Source organism: Stenella coeruleoalba, assembly GCF_951394435.1.
Source record: "Stenella coeruleoalba genome assembly, chromosome: 4".
Taxonomy (NCBI): Eukaryota; Metazoa; Chordata; class Mammalia; order Artiodactyla; family Delphinidae; genus Stenella; species Stenella coeruleoalba.
In genome coordinates this window covers 37,757,603-37,777,221 of record NC_137149.1, presented here as the reverse complement: position 1 = coordinate 37,777,221, position 19,619 = coordinate 37,757,603, and the positions used below count along the sequence as shown (strand labels likewise).

The window sequence follows — 19,619 nt, the reverse complement described above, 5'->3', positions numbered from 1 at the left end:
TCCGTTCTAGCAGGGGATGGTAACCAATGTGTTTCCTGGTCCCCAGCCCAACCCCAACCCCCCCCATCCACTCCCCCGCCCCCCACCCCTTATTAAAACTGCTGTGAAACTGATGAAGCCTCGAGCTGTTCCCTGGCAGGTGCTTTTAAGGCACCTTCATGTGGGAGGCTCCTTGGGTCTGGGCCATAAGACACAGACGTGCAGTCCCTTCCCAGAGGCACTTGGGACTGCTTCTGCTTGTTCTCCTGTCCTTCAGACAAATCCTGGGTGCTGTCAATGTTGGCTCTTTTGGGGAGCGTGTATGAAGCACAGTTGTGAGCAGGGCTGCCCTGCCAGCACCACTGCCCTCTGACTGCTGGGGACACAACTGCCCGTGGTGACCTTCCCAGGACTGACTTTTCTCTCCTGTGACTCCCCTCCTGGGTAAAGGTTCGGAGCCGTCTTCCTGTGGGACAGCGGCTCTTCTGTGGGCGAGATCACGGGACACAACAAAGTCATCAACAGCGTGGACATCAAGCAGAGCCGGCCATACCGCCTGGTGACCGGCAGCGATGACAACTGCGCTGCATTCTTTGAGGGGCCACCATTCAAGTTCAAGTTCACAATTGGCGTGAGTGGGCTTCTCCGGAGGGTGGTTTTCCGGTGAACTTTATGGTTTGTATGTGAAGCCAGTGGAGTCTAGACCTGTCAGAAGCTGATGGCAGAAGGTCACGGGCGCCCAGCATTAATGCCAGGATGGGGCGGGGGTCGCCCTGGGATGATGGGTGTATTTCTGGGTGGGGGTAAGCACAACTCTGATGCTGTGAGACCAGGCGAGCATCCTGGCCCGGAGGTGCCTTGTTAAAAAGGGGAGCCCAGGCCCAGCGGCAGCCTGCCCTCTAGTTGCACCAGCTTGAGATCCACTGAGCCACCAGAGTGGCAGAGGAGGTGGGCTTCCAGGGATATCTGGTTTTGTTCCCTCCTCTACCTCCCCGGGAGAGATGATATGGGCAGGGTCACACCGGTAAAGTGACACAGGGTGAGCAGAGTTAGGTGCTTTGCTTGTGGGTATGTGCTCTAAACGCCCCAGTGGAGTGACACAGGTTTTGGGTATAAATGGCTCGGGGCCTCAGTCCCAGCTCTGTACGTGCTCCCTGACTGAGGCAAGTGCCTGAACCCTCGAAGCCTCACCATTCCCATCTGCAAGATGGGCATGGAGACATGGACATGAGAGCATTTTAACCATGGATTTGATCTGTGCATAGGGCCCGCAGGCCCAGAGCGGCCCACGATGCTTGTTTCCTGACCCGGGGTCTGAGGCTGGAGCACAGAGGAAGGGCGCCTGGCAGGGGATGGCCCTCAGGCCGGTGTCATGGCAGCCATGGTTCTGAACCTGCCCTCCCAGTTTGTCTTGTGAAAACACTTGAAAGGCAGCCAGCACCAGAGGTGGAGGTGGAAGTGACCGCGCTGAGCCGCAGCGCGGAGGATGCGCGGTGCTTTACGGCCAGCTGTTTCCTTTGGAGGCGGCTGGGCTGGGGTTGGCCGAGGTCTGGGGGCGTGTCTCGAATGTTACTGGCTGGCTGAGGAGTCCTGTTAACTTTGATGACAATGCAGTAAAGCCCAAAGAGCAGGCAGGGTGTGGCCGGGAAGGCGGTGATGGTCCTCAGTGGGTCCCCAGGGGTGGTCCCTGGGGACAAGACTTGGGCCATGGGCAGCATGTCCAGACACAGGTAGGTCTCAGCTCAGTTGCAGAGGGGCTCTCCAGGTTACCTGTTTGTAGTAAAATGGGGTTGGATTCATCCCGGGGCCACCGAGTGGGGCCTGGCTGGCTTCTGCGCCCTGCAGGGCGGGCAGCCTGGAGTCCCTCCCGACACCCCGCATCTCCCAGAGGCTGACTCCGGGGCTGCTGCTCATGGGGAGGTGGTGGTACTATGTTGGAGGCCATGGTTCAAGGTCGATGTGTTTTTAGTGGGATAAAGTACCCTGGGACACCGGTGAGTCAGGCTGAGTCAAGTACATGGGCTTCCTGCTCGGCACCCAGGGGAGGAGGGAGGGGAGGTTTCCTTGGCAGCGAGAGGCCATCCCAGCTCGTACCCGTGAAGTAGCCCTGCTCCCCACGCCCGCCATACGTGTTCTGTTTGGCTTCACGTGGCCATAATCTGGGCTGTGGATGGGCGGGGCTCCTTTCCCTGTCCCCACCCCCCCAGAAGGATTCATTTCTTCCTTGCAGATGTGGGTTAAACCCTGCACGGAGCGGTTCGGTGGCGGGTGACTGGAGCCAGGATTCGAGTCCAGAGTTGTCCCAAATCTGTGCCCCTCACCACCCTGCCAGGCTTTCCCGTGTGCTCACTTGGGGACTTGTCCAAAGGTTCTTCCTCTTTCCGTTTTCCTTTCTTTCATAGATTTTTTTTTTTTTTTTTGGCAGTACGCGGGCCTCTCACTGTTGTGGCCTCTCCCATTGCGGAGCACAGGCTCCGGACGCACAGGCTTAGCGGCCATGGCTCACAGGCCCAGCCGCTCCGCGGCATGTGGGATCTTCCCAGACCAGGGCACGAACCCACGTCCCCTGCATCGGCAGGCGGACTCTCAATCACTGCGCCACCGGGGAAGCCCTTCCTTTCTAATTTGAGAGCGCTGCCCTCACCCTGTGGCCCTGGCAGGCACCTGTCTCCACGGTGGGCACACAGCTTGTCCCCAGGTCTTCCTGCGTAAGGACCTAGTGAGAGATCAGAAGGGGCTGTGGACCAAGAATGGGGGACATGGGGTGGCAGCCCAGTGCTGCAGGTGGTGGCTCTGCGGCCCTTCAGCTGGCGTGCCTCTGGGCCCCCAGGAAACGGGGTGAAGATGACCCTCCTCCAGTGGCCCCGCAGAGCTGTGGGGACGACAGGAGAGATGCTGGTGGACGTCTCAGTGTCCGTCAGGAATTGTTGGGTTTCTTTCTGCTGGAAAGGACTAACAGGCTCATTTGGCCTCAAGCAGGAAGGACAGGAGGACACTCGGGTCCCCACACCCACCTGAAAAGCCTTGTAAGACGCTGACAACTTGAGATCAGCCTGTGACTTTTCCGTGTAACCGCCCTAGGCCCTCACGGCCGCAGAGTAAAGCTGTAGCATGCAGGGCTGCCCTTCCGTCCCGTTCCAGCTCCTGCCACCTTCCTCTTGACCTTGTTCAGGACCGTGGGGTAAGGGGTGATTATGTTAGGAGCACAGAGGGGTCGAGTTCAAATTGCTGCCTCAAAAAGGAACAAGTGGTGTTCCGAATTCCAGTACAGACCAGAACAACTCCAAGGAGGCTCAGCCCCGCATGGAAGGAAAGCAGTGGGGCGGCCGTGTGGAGCAAGTCAGGCCACCCGTCCTCCCTGCTGGCCTGAGTGCAGGGGTCCAGTTGCTTTTCCTTCTTGTTCATGAGTTCGTTAGCTTAAACCAGCTTCTCATGGTGGCAGAGTGAGAGTGAAGACGAAGCTGATTCATGGCCCAGCTTTAGCCAGACTGCCCTGGTTCCCGCCTGGTCCTCTGTCCTTGTTTACCTGAACCTGAAACGGGCTGAGAGGCTGTAGGAACACCAGGTGGAAGACGCTTTCCCCTGGAATTAGCCCCAGTCCACCTGGGGCAGTGACTCCAGGGTCACAGGGGACCGGCTGTGGGACAGAGGCCATGGACAGCACGGTGTCCACCTCTGGTGTCCTGTGCGCAGGGGTTTAGGTTCCCCTTTGAGGCCCTAAGGGTGGCCTGAAAAGAAGTGGGCAGGTGGACCTTGCCTCTCCCGTGGAGCCTTCTTCCTGCTGAGTGCATTCCTGTGATAGACACGTCTGGATGTGTAGTAACAGGCCCCACTAAGCGTCTCTAGCTCACCCGTGTGTCTGTGCACCTGGCCCGCTGTCGCCTTGGGCGAGTTTCTATGCCTCTCCAGCCTCTGCGTCTTCCTCTGTCAGGTGAGCAGGTTGGCTGCCCAGGTGACCGCAGACATTCCTAGGGGGGCGCCTCTGAGGGCTGTGTCCACAGTACGTGGGATAGCGTGTGTCTGATGAAATGATTGCTCAGAGCAACAAGTGTCAGGACTCTTATTTGCCCTGGGCCTGCTTGTCAGTCTGTGACCGTGTGATCTGGACTGGAAACTACCTGCCGCATCTGCCCAAGCCTCTGAGAACAGGCCACCCAACCGCACCTGGCGGCAAAGGGGACGCCTGGCCTTCCCTCCTCCGCGCGGGTGGGCTGCACAACCTGTCACCTGTGTGTCTCACACGTTACCTGACGGGGAGTTACACTTCCTTCTAGGAATCTCTGTCTCTGCTGTTATTACAAGTATCACCTTCCTAGACAAGTAAAATTTGAGCTCTAAAATGCAAGGTTTTCTGGTTGTTTTTTTCCTGTTCCCTGTGTCCTTACAACAGGGCAGAAGACGGAAGCTTGAGTTGAAGTGTGTATCAGGTGCCCGCCTTGCACTGGCCCCAACACACCCGCACGCGTGCGCGCGCGCGCACACACACACACACACGGCCCCTGTGCCGGCTTTTCAGAAAGCTGTGTGTGCGTCTGTGGTTGTTGTGCCGGGAGGTCAGCAGGGTCGGTCTCCTTCCCGGTGAACTCCTGAGCCGATGGCAGGGAGTGACCCGGCAAAGCTCCGTGGATGGTCAGTGGCCCAAAGAGGATTAGAAGGAGCCTTTCATGCCTTCATCAGGTCCTCTTTCTCCAGGGGAAAGTGGTAACTGGGCAGGCAGATCTGTGCTGGGTGACGGGAAAGGCAGGGCGAGGGATGCGGTGCTGCCCTTCCAGGCACTTTAAGGGAGGACCTCGCAGAGAGAACAGGGAGCCCGGTTTAGGAGGGTGCGGTGGCCTGAAGGAGGGCGAGGCAGCGTTCCAGGTCGGGGTGGACGCCCACTTTTGGAGTGCAGACCGTGGAGGCACATGCTGCTCTCGGTAAGGCAGCGGGGTGCTGGGCACGGGCGTCTGAACTGCTTGTCCCTCCACAAGCCTGTGACGCGGGAGCGCGGCAGGTGGGCACAGGGCATTTCAGCGTGAGGGTAGGAGTCCTGCTGCAGGGCACAGCTGAGGCTGGTGGAGCCGGGAGGGCTCCCAGGGACACCTGAGCTGACGGGCTGGTCACGCCGTGGCGCCCAGTGGTGCTGCGTCCCTGTCGGTGACGTGGACTTGGGTGCATTACCTAATGATTGCTAATTGCCCCCATCTCGGGTTTCTCAGTGCTGAGGGGGAGGGGTAATGACTGGGTGAGGGAGGTAATGATGGGGGGACAGGTGATAACAGGGTTGGGGGGTGATTACGGTGGGGAGGTTCCAGCCAGAGCTCCGCTTGGTTGTGACTGAGGCCGGGCGGGACAGCCCCACCCCCGGAGGTGGCCGCCTGGAGTGGTGCTGCCCCTCCAGGACGGTTAGCAGGGACGGGGGCCAGGAGCCCAGCCCACTCGTCTGAACCACCCCCCCATGATATTTCCCCAAGCCCGTTCCTTCCTGGTCCTCCGGCCTCCCCTCCCTGTGGACCGGGCTATTTTTAGCCCTCATTTTTTTGGTTAATGGGCTGTTCACTGTTCCTCCCTTTAAATGGGCTATTTCAGGAGCAGACATCAGTCTCCTGCTCATTTGGCCTCTTGGCTCAAGTTGCAAGAAAACCTGACAGGGAGAACTTTCTAAAGCCACAGCGCCTGGTCCCCAGGGTGGGCGTCTTCCCTGTCCAGTCTGAACCCCGGGAGCCCGTGTTGTTCTGGGCCTGGGGAAGGGAGGCCTGTTCTGGCCCTGGCAGGGAGACAGACGACAGACACGTCCACATGCGTGACGTCCCCTGTAGCACCAGGGGCGCAGAGGGGGGCAGGTGGTCAGGGGAGCGGGGGCAGTGGCGTAAGCAGGGTGGCTCTGGCCTGGTGTCTGTGCTGGCCCCGCTGTGGCACCCTGACCCCTGAGCTGGGTGGGTGGGGGGGCCGGTCCTGTTCTCTCAGGGAACCACTGTGCCTGGAGTTTGACGAGTTGGAACTGCAGTGTAGCCGAGGGTCCCTCTGGTTCACGGCGTGTTCCTCACGCCGCCCACCGCAGCCCCCCTTCAGCCCCGTGGTCTGCTCCACCCAGGGGAGCTCTCGGCACCCTGGTCCTCGGGGGGTCTGGCCGGGGCTCCGTCCGTCCCAGGGAGCCGGCCCCAGCCTCCTCCCCCGGAGCAGCAGGGCCGGGTCAGCCAGTAGATGTCAGGACAAGAGGACCAGACGTTTGGGCAGTTGTGTGGGAGGTTTTGTCACTTAAGAGCTTTGCCTTTGACCTCCTCCAGGAGGAGCTGTGTCTGCCTGTCCATCCTCCCCTTCCCACAGAGTGGTCCTGGGGGGATTGGGAGAGGCCTGGGGGCTTTGTCTCAGCAGCCCTCCCACCACGGGCTCTGAACCACCCGAGGGACAGAGGGCCCCGGGCCCTGGCTGTGCAGCTGGCTCCCCGCCCGGCTTGCCTGCCTCCTGGCCAGGGCCCGGGGCCAGCTTGCTCGCGTAGAGAGCTCTGGACGAGAAACCGTAGACTGGGCTCTCAGAACCCAGCCTCTCCAGGCTCCTGTCTCCTGTAGAAGGAAGAGTGCCCGAGGCTCCCCAGGGCCGCCCGAGGCTCCCCGGGGCTCCTCGAGGTGGTAGGATGATGGGTGAGTGACAGTCATGGGGGAAGAACAGTCAGAGGGCCTGAGAGATCCCAGTTTGGAAAGATCATTGCTTTTGTTGCGTTGTGCGCCTCCTGGGAAATGGCCGTCCTCCAGCTCAGAACACAAACCCTAGAGCAGGAAAGCTCGGCCGTGGAAGCAGGATAGATGTACCCGAGAAACCAAGAAGGCGAAACAGGCCTTGGCTGTGGGGGGATAACCCAGGCTCTGCCTCCATCTTCACGTGGTCTCCCTGTGCCTGCACCGAGTCCGAATCTCCCTCTTCCCATAGGGACACCAGTGGTGCTGGATCAGGGCTCACGCTAAGGCCCTCATCTCACCTTGAGTACACCTTTAAAGACCCTGTTTCCAGTAAGGTTACATTGACGGGTACTGGGATGTCAACCTACCTTTTCAGGACACAAGTCAACCCATAACGTTACACAGTCAAACACATGCGGTTCCTACCACCCCAGCAGCTCCTGTTTTAAAATTGTTGGTGGTTTACCTTGATGGGTGCAGGTGATGCACTTTGAGTTGAATTGCTTTTCCTGCAGGTTGGGCGTCCATGGCTGCAGGGGCAGTTCACCCCACGCACCTTCAGGAGAGTTGATGGCTAACGCTTCCTGCGTGCTTGCAGGTGGGGTGGGAGAGCAGCCAGGCTCTGCATGGGTGGCTGGTGGGGTTTTCAGAGGATCATTCTCTGATGCAGACCCTTCTTGACTGAGGAAAGAATGAGTTCATTTACTTATTCAGGTAACAGAATCGCCCCTGGAGATCACATCTTCTCAGTCACTCAGACTCTTGTTCCCACAAAGGTCATCACCACTGTTTAATTTCTTGAAAACCTCAGTTTGTTCAGCAAATGCCCGCTGAGCACCTGCCGTGTGCCGGGCCTGGGCCAGGCCCTGGGGACTCGGGGATGAGGCCTCACGGTCCCGGCCTCATAAGCCTAAGGGTTCCGGCCTTGAGCCCCCTTCCGGGGCTGGAGGGCGGGTGGGGGGCGTTACTGTCTACGGAGCTCAGGGAGCACGTCACAGCGGAGGGAGGCCTTCCAGGCAGAGATGCACCCGGCCACGGCGGGCGGGCTGGGACTCACGCTGAGCTCTAAAATCTTCCGTGGACTGGCATCCACACGCGTGGTGGTTGTGGACCGCGTGGTGCATAGAGAGCTTTCCTGAACTGCCTGTCACCGGATAACTGTCCCACTTCCTGCAGGACCACAGCCGCTTCGTCAACTGTGTGCGGTTCTCTCCTGATGGGAACAGATTTGCCACAGCCGGGGCCGACGGTCAGGTAAGGGCTGCGGGTCCTGGAGGGAGGGGTTCGTCTCTTGGTCCTCTGCGATGGTTCAGAACAGGCAGACTTAGTAAAGCTGGTGTCGATGTACAGTTCCCTCCTTCCCCCTCCTGGGATGCAGCTCAGTTAAGGGGCTCTGTCCTCAAAGCATGGTAGACCCGTCTCTCCATCTCTCTCCTTTTAAAGGAGCTCGAAACTCATCTGTCTCTAGATTCTTTGTTGTAAGAGCCACAGTCTTGATGCCTCCCTCTTGATGGTGGAGCAGGAATGAGGAGCTCATTTAGCGTGCCAGCATGCTGGGCCTCCACACACGCACGCCTGATCTGCATCTATTTGTGTTTCCTGAAAGATCTACATCTATGATGGGAAGACGGGGGAGAAATTGTGTGCCCTGGGAGGAAGCAAGGCTCACGACGGCGGCATTTATGCTGTAAGTATGGGTCCGTGTTCACAACGTGGTCTGTGATCGTGGTCGGGCCGTGTCTGCGTTTATTGTCATCTGTACACACGTGTTAAAGTTGGAAGCTTGAGATGGGGGGTTAGAAGTAGGGGAAGTGGCAGAGACCTTCAGGGTCACGTGGGACACGGTGGCGTGGCCTGGAGAGGCCCGTGGCCAGGATGCTCATCCTGTCCTTGCCCTGGTGTGTCCCACCACCTTCTGGGCCATCCTCCCTGCTCAGAAATGGGGGCTGTGGACAAGCTGCTGTCTGAGTCTCTTCCGCCTCTGCAATGCTTGACCCATGACCACGTTTGTTTGAGTAGGTCAGCTGGAGTCCCGATAGCACCCACTTGCTTTCTGCTTCCGGAGACAAAACGTCTAAGATTTGGGACGTCAATGTGAACTCTGTTGTCAACACGTTTACCATGGGCTCCAACGTTCTGGACCAGCAGCTGGGCTGCTTGTGGCAGAAGGACCACCTCCTCAGCATCTCCCTGTCCGGCTACATCAATTACCTGGACAAAAACAACCCCAGCAAACCTCTGCGGGTCATCAAGGTATGGCCGGGCTCTGGAGCTGCTGTGTGTGCAGGGGCTGGCTGGAGGGGAGGTGGGCGCCCGGCCAGACGCAGGGCAACTGAGGTGAGGTGAGGCCCAGTGGAATGGCAGAATGCTGGTTGCTTTGGGGATGTGAGTTTAGCAGAGGCGGGAGGCCAGATGCCACGTTCCCCTTTGAGCTACCGTGAAGCTGGATGCTCGGGGCCTGGGGTTCAGGGCAGCAGCGCGTGCCCCTGCTGTCAGGGGGGATCAGCCTCCCCCAGTTAGGAGGCCACTGGCTGTGTCCGCTCGTGAGGCAGGACCAGGAAGATGCTGAAGCCCAAGACAGGGCACGTCATGGGGCATCACCGCAGACGTGGGTGGCCAGCAGGCCTTGGAGCTGGGCCTTGACAGTGTGCGGGGTTTGAACGTGGGAACGGGTGTGGGCAGGCACTTGTCCTCTGTGGTTAGAGCAGGGCAGGCATGAGGGGGTGTTGGGGAGTGGGAGGAAATGGACAAGTCGGAGCCCAAGGTGCCGAGGCGTGAGGTTTGGGCATCAGGGAGTGATTGGAGGGCCTGCCTCCCGTCCTCGTCTCCCAGAACGGCTCACTCAAGGTTGGCTGATCACCAGGGTCTGCCCTGAGTGTCCCCTCCAGTGGGGACTGTTCCTTGCCGCTCCGTCAGCCCTGGAATTTTTGGCCTCTCGGGAAATCGCAGCCAGACTAGAAGCTCCTGTGTCCTGGGGCCCTGCTTGGGCACTGCCCTTTGCAGACCTGCTTCTGCTGGAGGGTGGGCTGCGGTGGGAACTCGGGGTCGGCCTCGCCTGCTCTGTCACCCTGGACGAGCTGTGCCCTCAAGGGAGGGGTTTCCATAGCCCAGCTCCACGCTGCACCCCGTCCTGGCAGCTGAAGCTCCTGGGGCCAAGCCCCAGTGCTTCCTCACAGCTTGCTCGCTCAGCTGCCTCAGGGCTCTGCAGACAGGCTCTGGGAGACGGCTGGGCCCTGCGGGCTTGGGGTTGGCCAGCCTGGGACTGTTCCCCTCAGGCCCAGTGAGGGCCAGCTGCCCGGCCCTGCACTGCTTTGTACATCCCATCCCACAGTCTCTGAGGTCGCGGCCCTTGTGGACTCGGTGTGCAGATGACCTTGCCCAGAGGAAGGGGCCGAGCCTGGCTGTCTGCCCCCTTAACCCTGTGTGGCTAGCTCGTGAGGCCCAGGTGGGCTCGGTGCCTGCTGCATCCCATTCAGGTGGGGCGTTGCTGACGGGAAGGGCTGATCCAGAGCGACAGCTGCTTCGGCCCTCAGTGCTGGCCCTGCACCCTCTGCTTCCACAAAGGTTTATCTGACTTGGCCCTGAGGATGGGGCCATTGGGGCCACTTGCTCCACAGGCTTCCAGCCCAGTGTGATGAGTGTAAAGTGAAGGTGTATACATCCTGGCACAGAGCCCAGGGGAGCTGGGAGGGGTCCCCGGCGCAGTCACTTCTCTGGGCCTCCATGCGATGGGGAGAAATTGCTGGAGAGAGTCAGGCGTTACTGTCCACCTGCTTCCTCTGCCCAGAAGAGCAGCTCCCCGTGAGCCGCCCTGATGCTGGGCTCGGGTGGCTGTCCCAGGCATCGCCCCATGTCTGCTGGCGCCCTGGGAGTGATGGAGGCCTGGGCCTGACTGCTCTCGCTGATGTCACTGTCGCCGACAGCATAGGCGCTACTAGCCAGGCTCCTGTCCCCCACCCCCAGGTCAGCTCAGGAACCTCATGGGCGTTTACAGTTGTCAGAGAAAACATCCCAGCCCTCCTGCCGCACATGTGTGAGTCCCGAGCAGTGTTTGGTGCTAATGTCGGGCTGTGAGTGAGCCCAGGAACAAGCTGGAGTTAGAAGAACATAGTTAGAATAGCGGTTCTCAGCCCCGGCACACGTTGAGATCACCTGGGAGCTTCCGCAAAGGGCTTGATGCCTCTGTACGGGCCCAGTGGGATGCGGTCAGAGGCCAAGACCGTAGGGATGGCTCTTAGGTGCCGGTACTTTTAAGATGCACCCAGGTGACCCTGCGGCTCAAGCTTGAAGGGGCATCAATCTCCTGAGCCAGGCTGCTTGTTAGAACACGGTAGGTGGGCGACACCCCGGCGCTCAGAGGGTTCATCTGTGGGACACGGGAGAGCTCCATTCCTCACAAGTTCCCGGCGAGGCTGCTGCCCTAGGCGGGGGGCGTGCACAAGTCGCCAGGCATCTTGTTGAGCGCAGGTTCTCAGTCTCCAGGCTGCATGGGGCGACACTCCCGGTGAGGCCAGCCCTGGTCTGAGGACCACGCTTTTACGTAGCAGGGCCAGTGGGTTGCTGCCCTGTGGAAAGGACTCGGGGTCTGTTCACTGGTTCTCCCGTCTCTGAGAACGGTGTGTACCTTTCTCTGAAGATACACACCACACTGTGGCAACAGTCAGCAAAGCTCAGAGGGACCCGCCTGCCTCTGGTGAGGGGAAGGAACTATGATTAGACCAAACCTCCGGGTTGTTTCCATCCGAGGAGCAGTTACGGGGGAGGTTAAGTGCCTTTCTTGAAGCAGACAACTGGTTCTAAATGAGTGATCTGGGCCCACCATGTTGCCGGTCGGGGAAATTGTGGGGCCCCAGCCCTGGGACAGCCTCCGGGGGAAGGGGAGAGCTGGGAAAGAAGAAACCTCACGAGCCAGGGGCTGGAGCCGGAGCCGCGAGCTGTGCTCCTGGGTAGAGGACGAACCGTTAGCAGCACCCGGGACCTCCTGGGCCTCCGAGTGGCCCAGGGGGTCCCCCTGCCTGCTTCTGCAAGGGTTGGTCCCTCCCAAGACTACTCCCCACTACTGCTGCTTCCCCTCCGGTAGGGGCTCACCCTCTGTGGCCGTTTCCTCCTTGTGTGGGGAGGGAGGGTAGCTGGGTCCGTCTGCACAGACCGGGCGCGCTGTTGGGGCTTCCACTAGACCCCCATCCTCCACCCAGGTCGGGTTGAGTGCCTCGGTGGGGAGGCCCGAATGTCGAGGGTTTGAAGGGTTTGTCAGGTGGTCGCTCAGCTTGGGGCTGTTTCGGGCCCACCGGGGCTGTGGCGTTGAGGGCTCTGCCTCCCCTCCCAGGGGCTTAGCCGGTGGAGAGCATTTGACAAGCACAGGCAGGATGGCATGTCCTGAGTCACCCCCCCGCCTGTCTCCTCCACAGGGCCACAGCAAATCCATCCAGTGCCTGACGGTGCATAAAAACGGCGGCAAGTCTTACATCTACTCTGGGAGCCACGACGGACACATTAATATCCTTTGACTCACAGCGCTGGCTCTGGGGCCCCTGGCAGGAGAGTCGGGAGTTTCCTGTTCCCACGGTGCCGGAGGCGAGGCCAGCCGGCTGGCAGCCACAGGGCTCCTCTGACCGGTCTTGGCTGCCGGGAGGTGCCGTGTCCGTACTCGGGGCCTCCAGCTCCAGGCCGCGGCCTTGACCTGGTGGGTCACGTAGTGCGGCCTTGAATGGTTGCTGGACCTCCCTGAACTTGAGCTGCTTCTCCCCGTCTGTGACCTGGTGTCAGCCTCTTCCCTCTCACGAGCAGCAGCAGAATCGACGTGTGTTAGAATCCCAAAGGACTTAGAGCCTTTTGGGAGAGTCCCTTTATTTTAAAAATGGGGAAAGTGTAGCTCAGATGCCTCAAGTGCCTTCCCCAACGTTGCACCGCTTGGCGACGGCTGAGCTGGGCGGGAACCGAACCCCCGCTCCCCGCTGAGGGGCTTTGCAGTCCCTCTGAGATGTTCCCGGCAGCCCTTCCAACCTCCTCCTCCCAGGATGGCGAGCGTGGGAGGGGTCGTGTGAGGGGCCCGCCTCAGTGCGTGTGTCGTGGCTGCGAGAGAGGCCTGCCCTCGTGCAGCCTGGCTCCTGGTCCATGGCTGCCCTGCCTCCTGGAGGGGCTGTTCCAGACCCCCTGCTTCTCCCACCTCCGCAGACCTGCCTGGTCTGTAGGGTTTCCTCCCTGGGAAGGTCTCCCTCAGCCCCGAGGGAGGAGGGCAGAGAAGTCACCCTCCACCCCATCATACGTAAGGAGATGGTACAGCGGAGGGTCTTGCCCAGCGTTCTCCCTCCTGGAGCCGCTCCTTCCTCCCCACTCATACGTTAACCTCCTACAGTATCGATGGCTGGCGGCCCCTTCACAAGACCATGTCAGGAGTGGAATATACGTGCAGCTTCCTAAGGGAACAGTCTTCGGTGCAAATGACACTCATTTGTTGATGTAAAAAGAGAACCTTGTAACTTAAAACACCTCACACCTGAGCCCCTCGAGCTGAGAGTCCACACGCTGGCCCTGCCCAGGTGGGTCAGCCCCAGGCCCATTTACCTGGTGGCACCTAGGTGGCCATCGGCTGAGCCACGGGGCACAGCCAGCCTCCTGCTGAGGACCGTGGGCTGGACAGCAGGCTAGAAAGAGCCGGGGGAGGGGGCCTGTGTTTTGGCCCAGTTACGCAGGGTCCCAGGGAAAGGTATCTTCCTTCTGAGCCCGCTCTCAGAGGGAGGCGCTGTGCTGTTGCATTGTTACAGGGCAGCGCAGTCCCGTGAACTGCCCGGTTCCTGTTCTGAAGACGGGCGGACTGTGTCTAACTGGGTGTGTGGGGTTGTAAATGGCCTACTGGCCCTCTCCCCAGAACGTCTGCTGCCTGAAATTCGGAGTTGGACATGCACAAGGAGTCCCCCAGGCCCGGGACAAGGGCCTGGCTGCAGCCTCCCTGGAGGGCTCGTGCCACGCCCTGGACGTCAGCCTCTTCCTTAACCGCTGCTCCACATTACTGGGATTCAGAGACGGGGGAGAACGACTCCTTCGCCGGGAAGGGCCACACGAACCAGGTGTCCAGGATGACCGTGGACGAGTGCGGGCAGCTGGTGAGCTGCAGCATGGACGATACGGTGCGGTACACCAACCTCACGCTGCGGGACTACAGGTGAGAGCTGCCTGGGGCCAGTCCGTGCCCCTCCCTGAGCACGTCCCTGGTGAAGCCCTCTGAGGGGCCGGGCCGCTGCCCTGAGCCTCGGCTCATGAGAGGACCCGGGGCAGAGCCACGGCCTGGTCACCCGGTCGCAGGGGCCCATTCACTGAGCCTTGGGGATGCCACACTTGCCAGTTACGTGGAATTTTTCTCCATTTACCATTTTCAAGAAGTTCTTTGCATGTACAACTTTTTTAGTTTGTGTTTTCATAGTTTTAACCAAAAGTAAAGGTAACACAATTTTCACCAATTAGAAGTACCAGGTTTTTTAAATTTTAATTGCCCTGCAGAGGAGACTGGTTATGACTGCGGGCGGGTGGGGTCAGAGCTCAGTTTTGTCTGTACCCGAGGAGTTCCGGGGTCTCTAACTGGTGGACGTGGGCAGAAGCCAGGACAGGGCAGCTGTGGGGGCGGCACTTGGCACAGATGCGTAGGAACAGGGAGTGATCCCTTCACTTCCTCTCGCCACCCCCTTCCCCTCGTCCCAGCCCCCATCATGACTCCGCATCTCTCTCCCAGAGGCTGAGTCTTCCCTTACCCGCTCCTGTGTTTTAGCAAAGGCTCATGCAGTAGAGATCAAGGTGGAATTTCCTTGAGTCACCCGAGTGCTGTGGTCCTGCAGTGAGTGTGTATTTACACCCACCCTGTGCCCCTGGAGACTGAAATAACGACTTCCTCCTCTCCACAGCGGACAGGGAGTTGTGAAACTGGACATCCAGCCGAAGTGCGTGGCTGTCGGCCCCGGGGGCTACACTGTGGTCGTGTGCATCGGTCAGGTATGGCTCCCACCCGGGTTCAGTTCAGGCTGACGCTGCGCAGTGTCTGGTCCCCACGTCCCCTCTCAGGCGCATTCAACCCCGTTTCTACTGAGCCCCGTTTGCATGTGCTGAGGGCTTCCCACGTGTTCACTGAATCCTCTGGAGTCCTATCAGTCAGGCATGGCGTCATCCCCACCTTACAGGTGAGGAAACCAAGGCACAGAGAGTAAGTTGCCCAAAGTCTGCGTCTAGCCAAGGGCCGAGCTGGGATTTGAACCCGGGCAGCCTGGTGAGAGCCTGCGCTCAAGGGTCACGCACCCTGCACATCCCTCGCCCATGAGGCCCACGAGAGGCACGGCCCAGGCAGCTGTGTCCGTTCACATTCGAATCCCAGCCCTGTAGCATTGGGGTGGTGTGGCTTCGGGCATTTTCCTCACCCTCTCTGAGCTTTAGTTTTCTCATCCCTCGCAGCTCACGGGGAGGATTATGAGGAAGTGTGTGTCGGGCTCCTTGTGCCATCTCCATGAGCGAGGAGGCTGATAGTGACCGTGACTCCCTGAGGCCATGTGATGGGCGGGTGGCGTAGAGGGCCGCCCCTCAGCACAGGGGGGTCTGGCGTTCAGCCCCGCAGCCTGGGTTCTATTCAAGGCGGTAAGGTCTCTACACGCCATCTCCTGGAATTTCTGGAACGAAGCACCCTTGACTGAGACCCAAGCCTGACCCACTTTATCCACGATCCTGCTCTGCAGCAGACGCCATCTGTCAGCGGGCTGGGCATCCCAGCGTGCAGATCAGAGGAGGCAGGTGTGACGGAGCCCCCGCCCACTGGCACAAGTGGCAGACCCACCGCCGAAAGCTGTCATTCAGATCCGCCACCCCTCCTCCATTCTGGGAGCTTCAGTGCTTTGGGGAGAGTGGATTCCTGTGTGTCCTAGATAACACGAACCTCCTGTCAAGCAGTTATTGCAGACAGCCTGGGCAGTCAGCAGGGGCGCAAGAGGAATCAAGGGCCGTGAGCGCCTTAGCAAGTGGGGGAAAGACTGGACGAGGACCTTCTAGAAGGACGGGCGGGAAGGCTGCCGCTCCATGGAGGGGGCTCCCCCAGCCTCGTGTCTGAGCACCTGGCCTGTAGGTGAGAGGTGAGACCTTGGGCTCTGCGGCCTTGCTCGGCCTCCCACACTGGCCTCAGATTCCTGTCTGGAGCTGCAGTCGGGACAGGCTGTGGCCTCTGAGGCTCACGCTGGGCTCACGTGGGGAAGTTCAGGGAAGAGCCGCCTGGGGCTCTGCTCGGGAGGGGCTGGCGAGTGCAGGGTCCAACCCCCAGGTTCCAAGGAGTCCAGGGCCCACGGGGTCAGGTGTGACCATTGTCCTGTGATGCACTGTCTCTGCCCTGGTTCCCTAGGGCGTCCTGACCCGAACTCCCCATGGCTGGTCACAGGGTCCGCACAGTGTCCTGGAGGGGCCCGCGATTTTAGGTCAGGGGACAGCCACGTTCAAGTGTTGCCTCTGAGGCAGATTTGGGCCAGTGCCCTCAGGCTTCCCCTGTCAGGTGTAGGTGGGTAAGTGCGCTTCCGGAGTCGGGCAGGTGATGCAGGTGAATGTTTCTCAAGGTGCGTTTTCTGTAGCAGATTTTAGGGAGGGTGCTGCCGCCCATCCGCCTGGTGCTTCTTTGCCTCCCCTACCCGACAGCACAGCCCGCAACGCACCCCAAGGGCGGGGAGGGGCCTGCTTGCCCTTGGGACAGCTGGTGGTTTGAGCAGGGATGTGATGGGGTGAAGCCAGAGCTGTCACAGAGGCTACCCTGTTGGGGACGGTCCAGTGAATTAGAACCAGGAGGGTGTAGCGAGGGGCGAGAGGGGGTGAGGACGTGGAAGGTCACCGTGCCAGGCGGCCTTGGGCTGTGCGCCAGAGGGCAAAGGCACACTGTGGCTGCCAGGGCGGGGCTTTGGGACCCCATGGCCCTGAGAGCTGCGGGGCTTGCATCTCATTTGCTCCTATTCACCGGGAGGTGACCCTGCCATGCCAGGGAAAGACACACCGCGCTTAGTTAGGCGCGTGGCTCCCACACGGTGGGCTGTAGCTGCTGTTTTTGTTTGCCTTTGCTAGGCCCGGTGTTTATTCTGAGCCCTGCATTCCGTCTCCGTGACGTCTAGGCACTGCTGGGTTCTTACCCCTAGGAGGCCAAGGCTCAGTTCAGTTCATGAACTGGTGTGTGTGACCCATCCCATCCCCTCCACCCCGCCAACCCCAGCAGCAGGGGGCTGAGCCGGGCCATCAGGGCGCCTCAGTGGGGCCTGCACACCCGGGCGCTCAGCCCCGTCCGTGGACCGTGTGCTGCCCTGTCAAGTAGGAGGGAGCCAAGGCAGGTGCTGCCTGGGACGGCGCAAGGGGGTGGTGCACTGGGTGCCTCGGGCCACTTCACCGTGAGCCGTCTGTCCTGTCCTCCCTTCCCTTCCGGGGCTGAGGGCTAGCGGAGAGCCTCGCGGCGCTGTTGCCTACCTGCTGTAGTCAGCACCTGGGTTCCCTCCCAGCAGGTGGGGTGCCAGCCCTGGGTCCCTGGGCTGCGGGGACTCACGCACGGACATCATCAGTTTTTTCACACACCACGGGTCAAGGTCGCAAAGGGTGTTTTTTGGACCCGAGAAGCCAGAACTTGGAAGTCTAGCCTGTCCTGTTCATTTCCCGTGTCAGCTTATAGCTTCACCACTTCCGAGGGCTGCGTCCTCTTGAACCCGTGAGAACTCGGCTCTGCAAAGATCATTTATCACATTCGACGTAGAGTTGGAGGAACCAAAGTTCAGGCGTCAGATGGCTTTTGACGAAGCCCGTGCGGGTGGCGATAACAGCACCATTCATATTGACAGATGAGGGAGAAACACCACAGGGCCGGGGCCAGTCCCACTTAGTGTGGCTGGAGCCCCAGCCTGGCCCCCGAAAGGTTGAAGATGGAGCCCAGCCCGGGCCTGGGCCGTCGGTCCTGGGGCCTCTCTCTAACGGCTGCCTGTGTGTTTCCCAGATCGTCCTGCTGAAGGATCAGAGGAAGTGCTTCAGCATCGACAGCCCCGGCTATGAGCCCGAGGTGGTGGCTGTGCACCCGGGTGGCGAGACGGTGGCCATCGGGGGTGCGGTAAGGCCCTGTCCCCACACCCTCCGCCCTGGGGTATGTGGCCGGGCTGGGGGCGCTGTGAGCTGTGTGAGTGCCGGGCTGCCCCAGGGCAGGAGGGATGGCGGCGGGAACCAGCTGGGGTGCCTCCTGCCGCCCAGGTGAGAGCCTCCCTGGGCTGCCCTGCGAGGCCACCCTCCCGGACCCAGGCTGCCAGCCCCAGGTGACACGGCAGCCTCCCGGGAGACCAAGGGTCCCGGGCAGTGAGGCGGGCTCTGCTGGGGTGCGGGTACAGGGCAGGGATGCCTTGGCCTGGGGAGCTCGTGGATGGAGCACGTGTAAAAGGAGTTGCGTCCCAACCCGGGCTCGCTGGGCTCAGGGAGGCGACAGGAGATTCTTCACACCCGTGAAGTGGAGTGCCAGCCTGAGGGTTTCAGTTCCCCTTGAGTCTGACTTCCTGTTGCCCGCATCCTGGCTGCTCCTCTGTCCCCTGCTCTTTCCCCTCATTTCCTGGCCCCCGAGGAGAGATGCCTGGACCCTACGAGGGTGGGGCGTTTGCTAGGAGCCGGGCTCGACAGAGCAGGGAGAGGAGCCTGGTGCCTAAGGGCACCTGCCGGGTGTGGGGTACAGGGCATGGGCAGATGGCTCCTGCCGAGGACAGTCAGGGCAGATGAGGGGCCCTTGTTGGAGAGGTAACTCGTGTACAGGTGCTTCTCAGAGCTTGGCCTGTGGACGCCTGCGCTGGAACTTACTGGAGTTTTTGTGGGAAGAGCAGACTCGTGAGCCCCCAAACACGCAGAATCACAATTGGGGGGTTCTGCGTTTTAATGTAATTTTAATGTAATAATTAAACTTATCTTAATGTAACTCTGCCCACTGTGCCTGTGCAACCACGAGAGCTGCCGCAGGGCTGTAGGAGTTGCCCTCTGGTGCCAGCGGGACAAAGGAGCAGCTCTCCTGGCACAGGAGCCAGCACGTGGGCAGGTGGCCGAGCCAGGGCAGTGGTTAGGAAGAAAGGCGCTGCTGCTTATTGATACCCTGGTGCCTCCCTCCAAAAAGAAGGACATCAGGGGAGCGTGTGTTTGTGTGTGTGTGTGCGCGCGCATGCGTGCGTGTGCGCACGCACTCACGTGTCAGGAGTGACTCACTGCCCCTCTGTCCTCCCACAGGATGGGAACGTCCGCTTATACTCCATCCTGGGCAGCACGCTGAAGGAGGAGGGCAAGCTCCTGGAGGCCAAGGGCCCTGTGACGGACCTGGCGTATTCCCATGACGGCGCCTTCCTCGCCGTGTGCGACGCCAACAAAGTTGTCACGGTCTTCAGCACTGCTGACGGCTACTCGGTGAGTGGGCAGGCCCCCTCCCTGTCTCCACACTGGGCAGTGCAGACGGCTGGAGGGGGCCCTGGCATCTCTCCCCTGTCGTCACCGACCGGGCGGGTGCCCAGGACACGCAGCTTCGTTGCTCCTAGAGCGTGAATGACGTGGGAAAAGGAGACTTACCCTGCAGTCCAGCAGTTTGTGGGCCTGGGACAGAACAGCTGTCAAAAGGTTAGGGGCCTGGGCAGCAGCAAGGCTGCTGTGGAATCGGGCTGGTTGGCTCACTTGGGCGGCAGCAAGGCTGCTGTGGAATCGGGCTGGTTGGCTCACCTGGCGGCCTGGTTCAGTGACTTCTGGAGCCTTATTTTTCTCTTCTGTCAAAAGGCTTAAGCTAGATTTTTTTTTTTTTTCCCTTGAATCTCACTGCTGCTTCAAGTCCTATAAAGTGTGAGCGCTGGTCGTCCGGATGTGGCCTTGCACTCAGGGGCGGGTGGGTTCCCTAGCGGTGTATGGGTGAGAGAGAGGACCCGGTTGCCAAGGCCCTGGAAGCTCATCCCGCTCTGAGCAGGACAGCCAAGGACACTGTTGTGTGAGGTG

The 19,619-nt window shown here is 60.4% G+C and overlaps 1 protein-coding gene across 1 annotated transcript in view; it reads left to right on the top strand.

The window, feature by feature from the left end:
• Positions 1-19,619, top strand: part of WDR1 (WD repeat domain 1) — a 39,864-nt gene that overhangs the window by 16,469 nt on the left and 3,776 nt on the right. Inside the window, exons 5-13 of the mRNA XM_079920903.1 lie at positions 430-610; positions 7,812-7,889; positions 8,242-8,322; positions 8,655-8,888; positions 12,044-12,133; positions 13,643-13,797; positions 14,531-14,618; positions 17,617-17,727; positions 18,873-19,046. Coding sequence (XP_079777029.1) covers positions 430-610; positions 7,812-7,889; positions 8,242-8,322; positions 8,655-8,888; positions 12,044-12,133; positions 13,643-13,797; positions 14,531-14,618; positions 17,617-17,727; positions 18,873-19,046 — 1,192 coding nt within the window. The remainder of the gene's footprint in view (positions 1-429; positions 611-7,811; positions 7,890-8,241; positions 8,323-8,654; positions 8,889-12,043; positions 12,134-13,642; positions 13,798-14,530; positions 14,619-17,616; positions 17,728-18,872; positions 19,047-19,619) is intronic.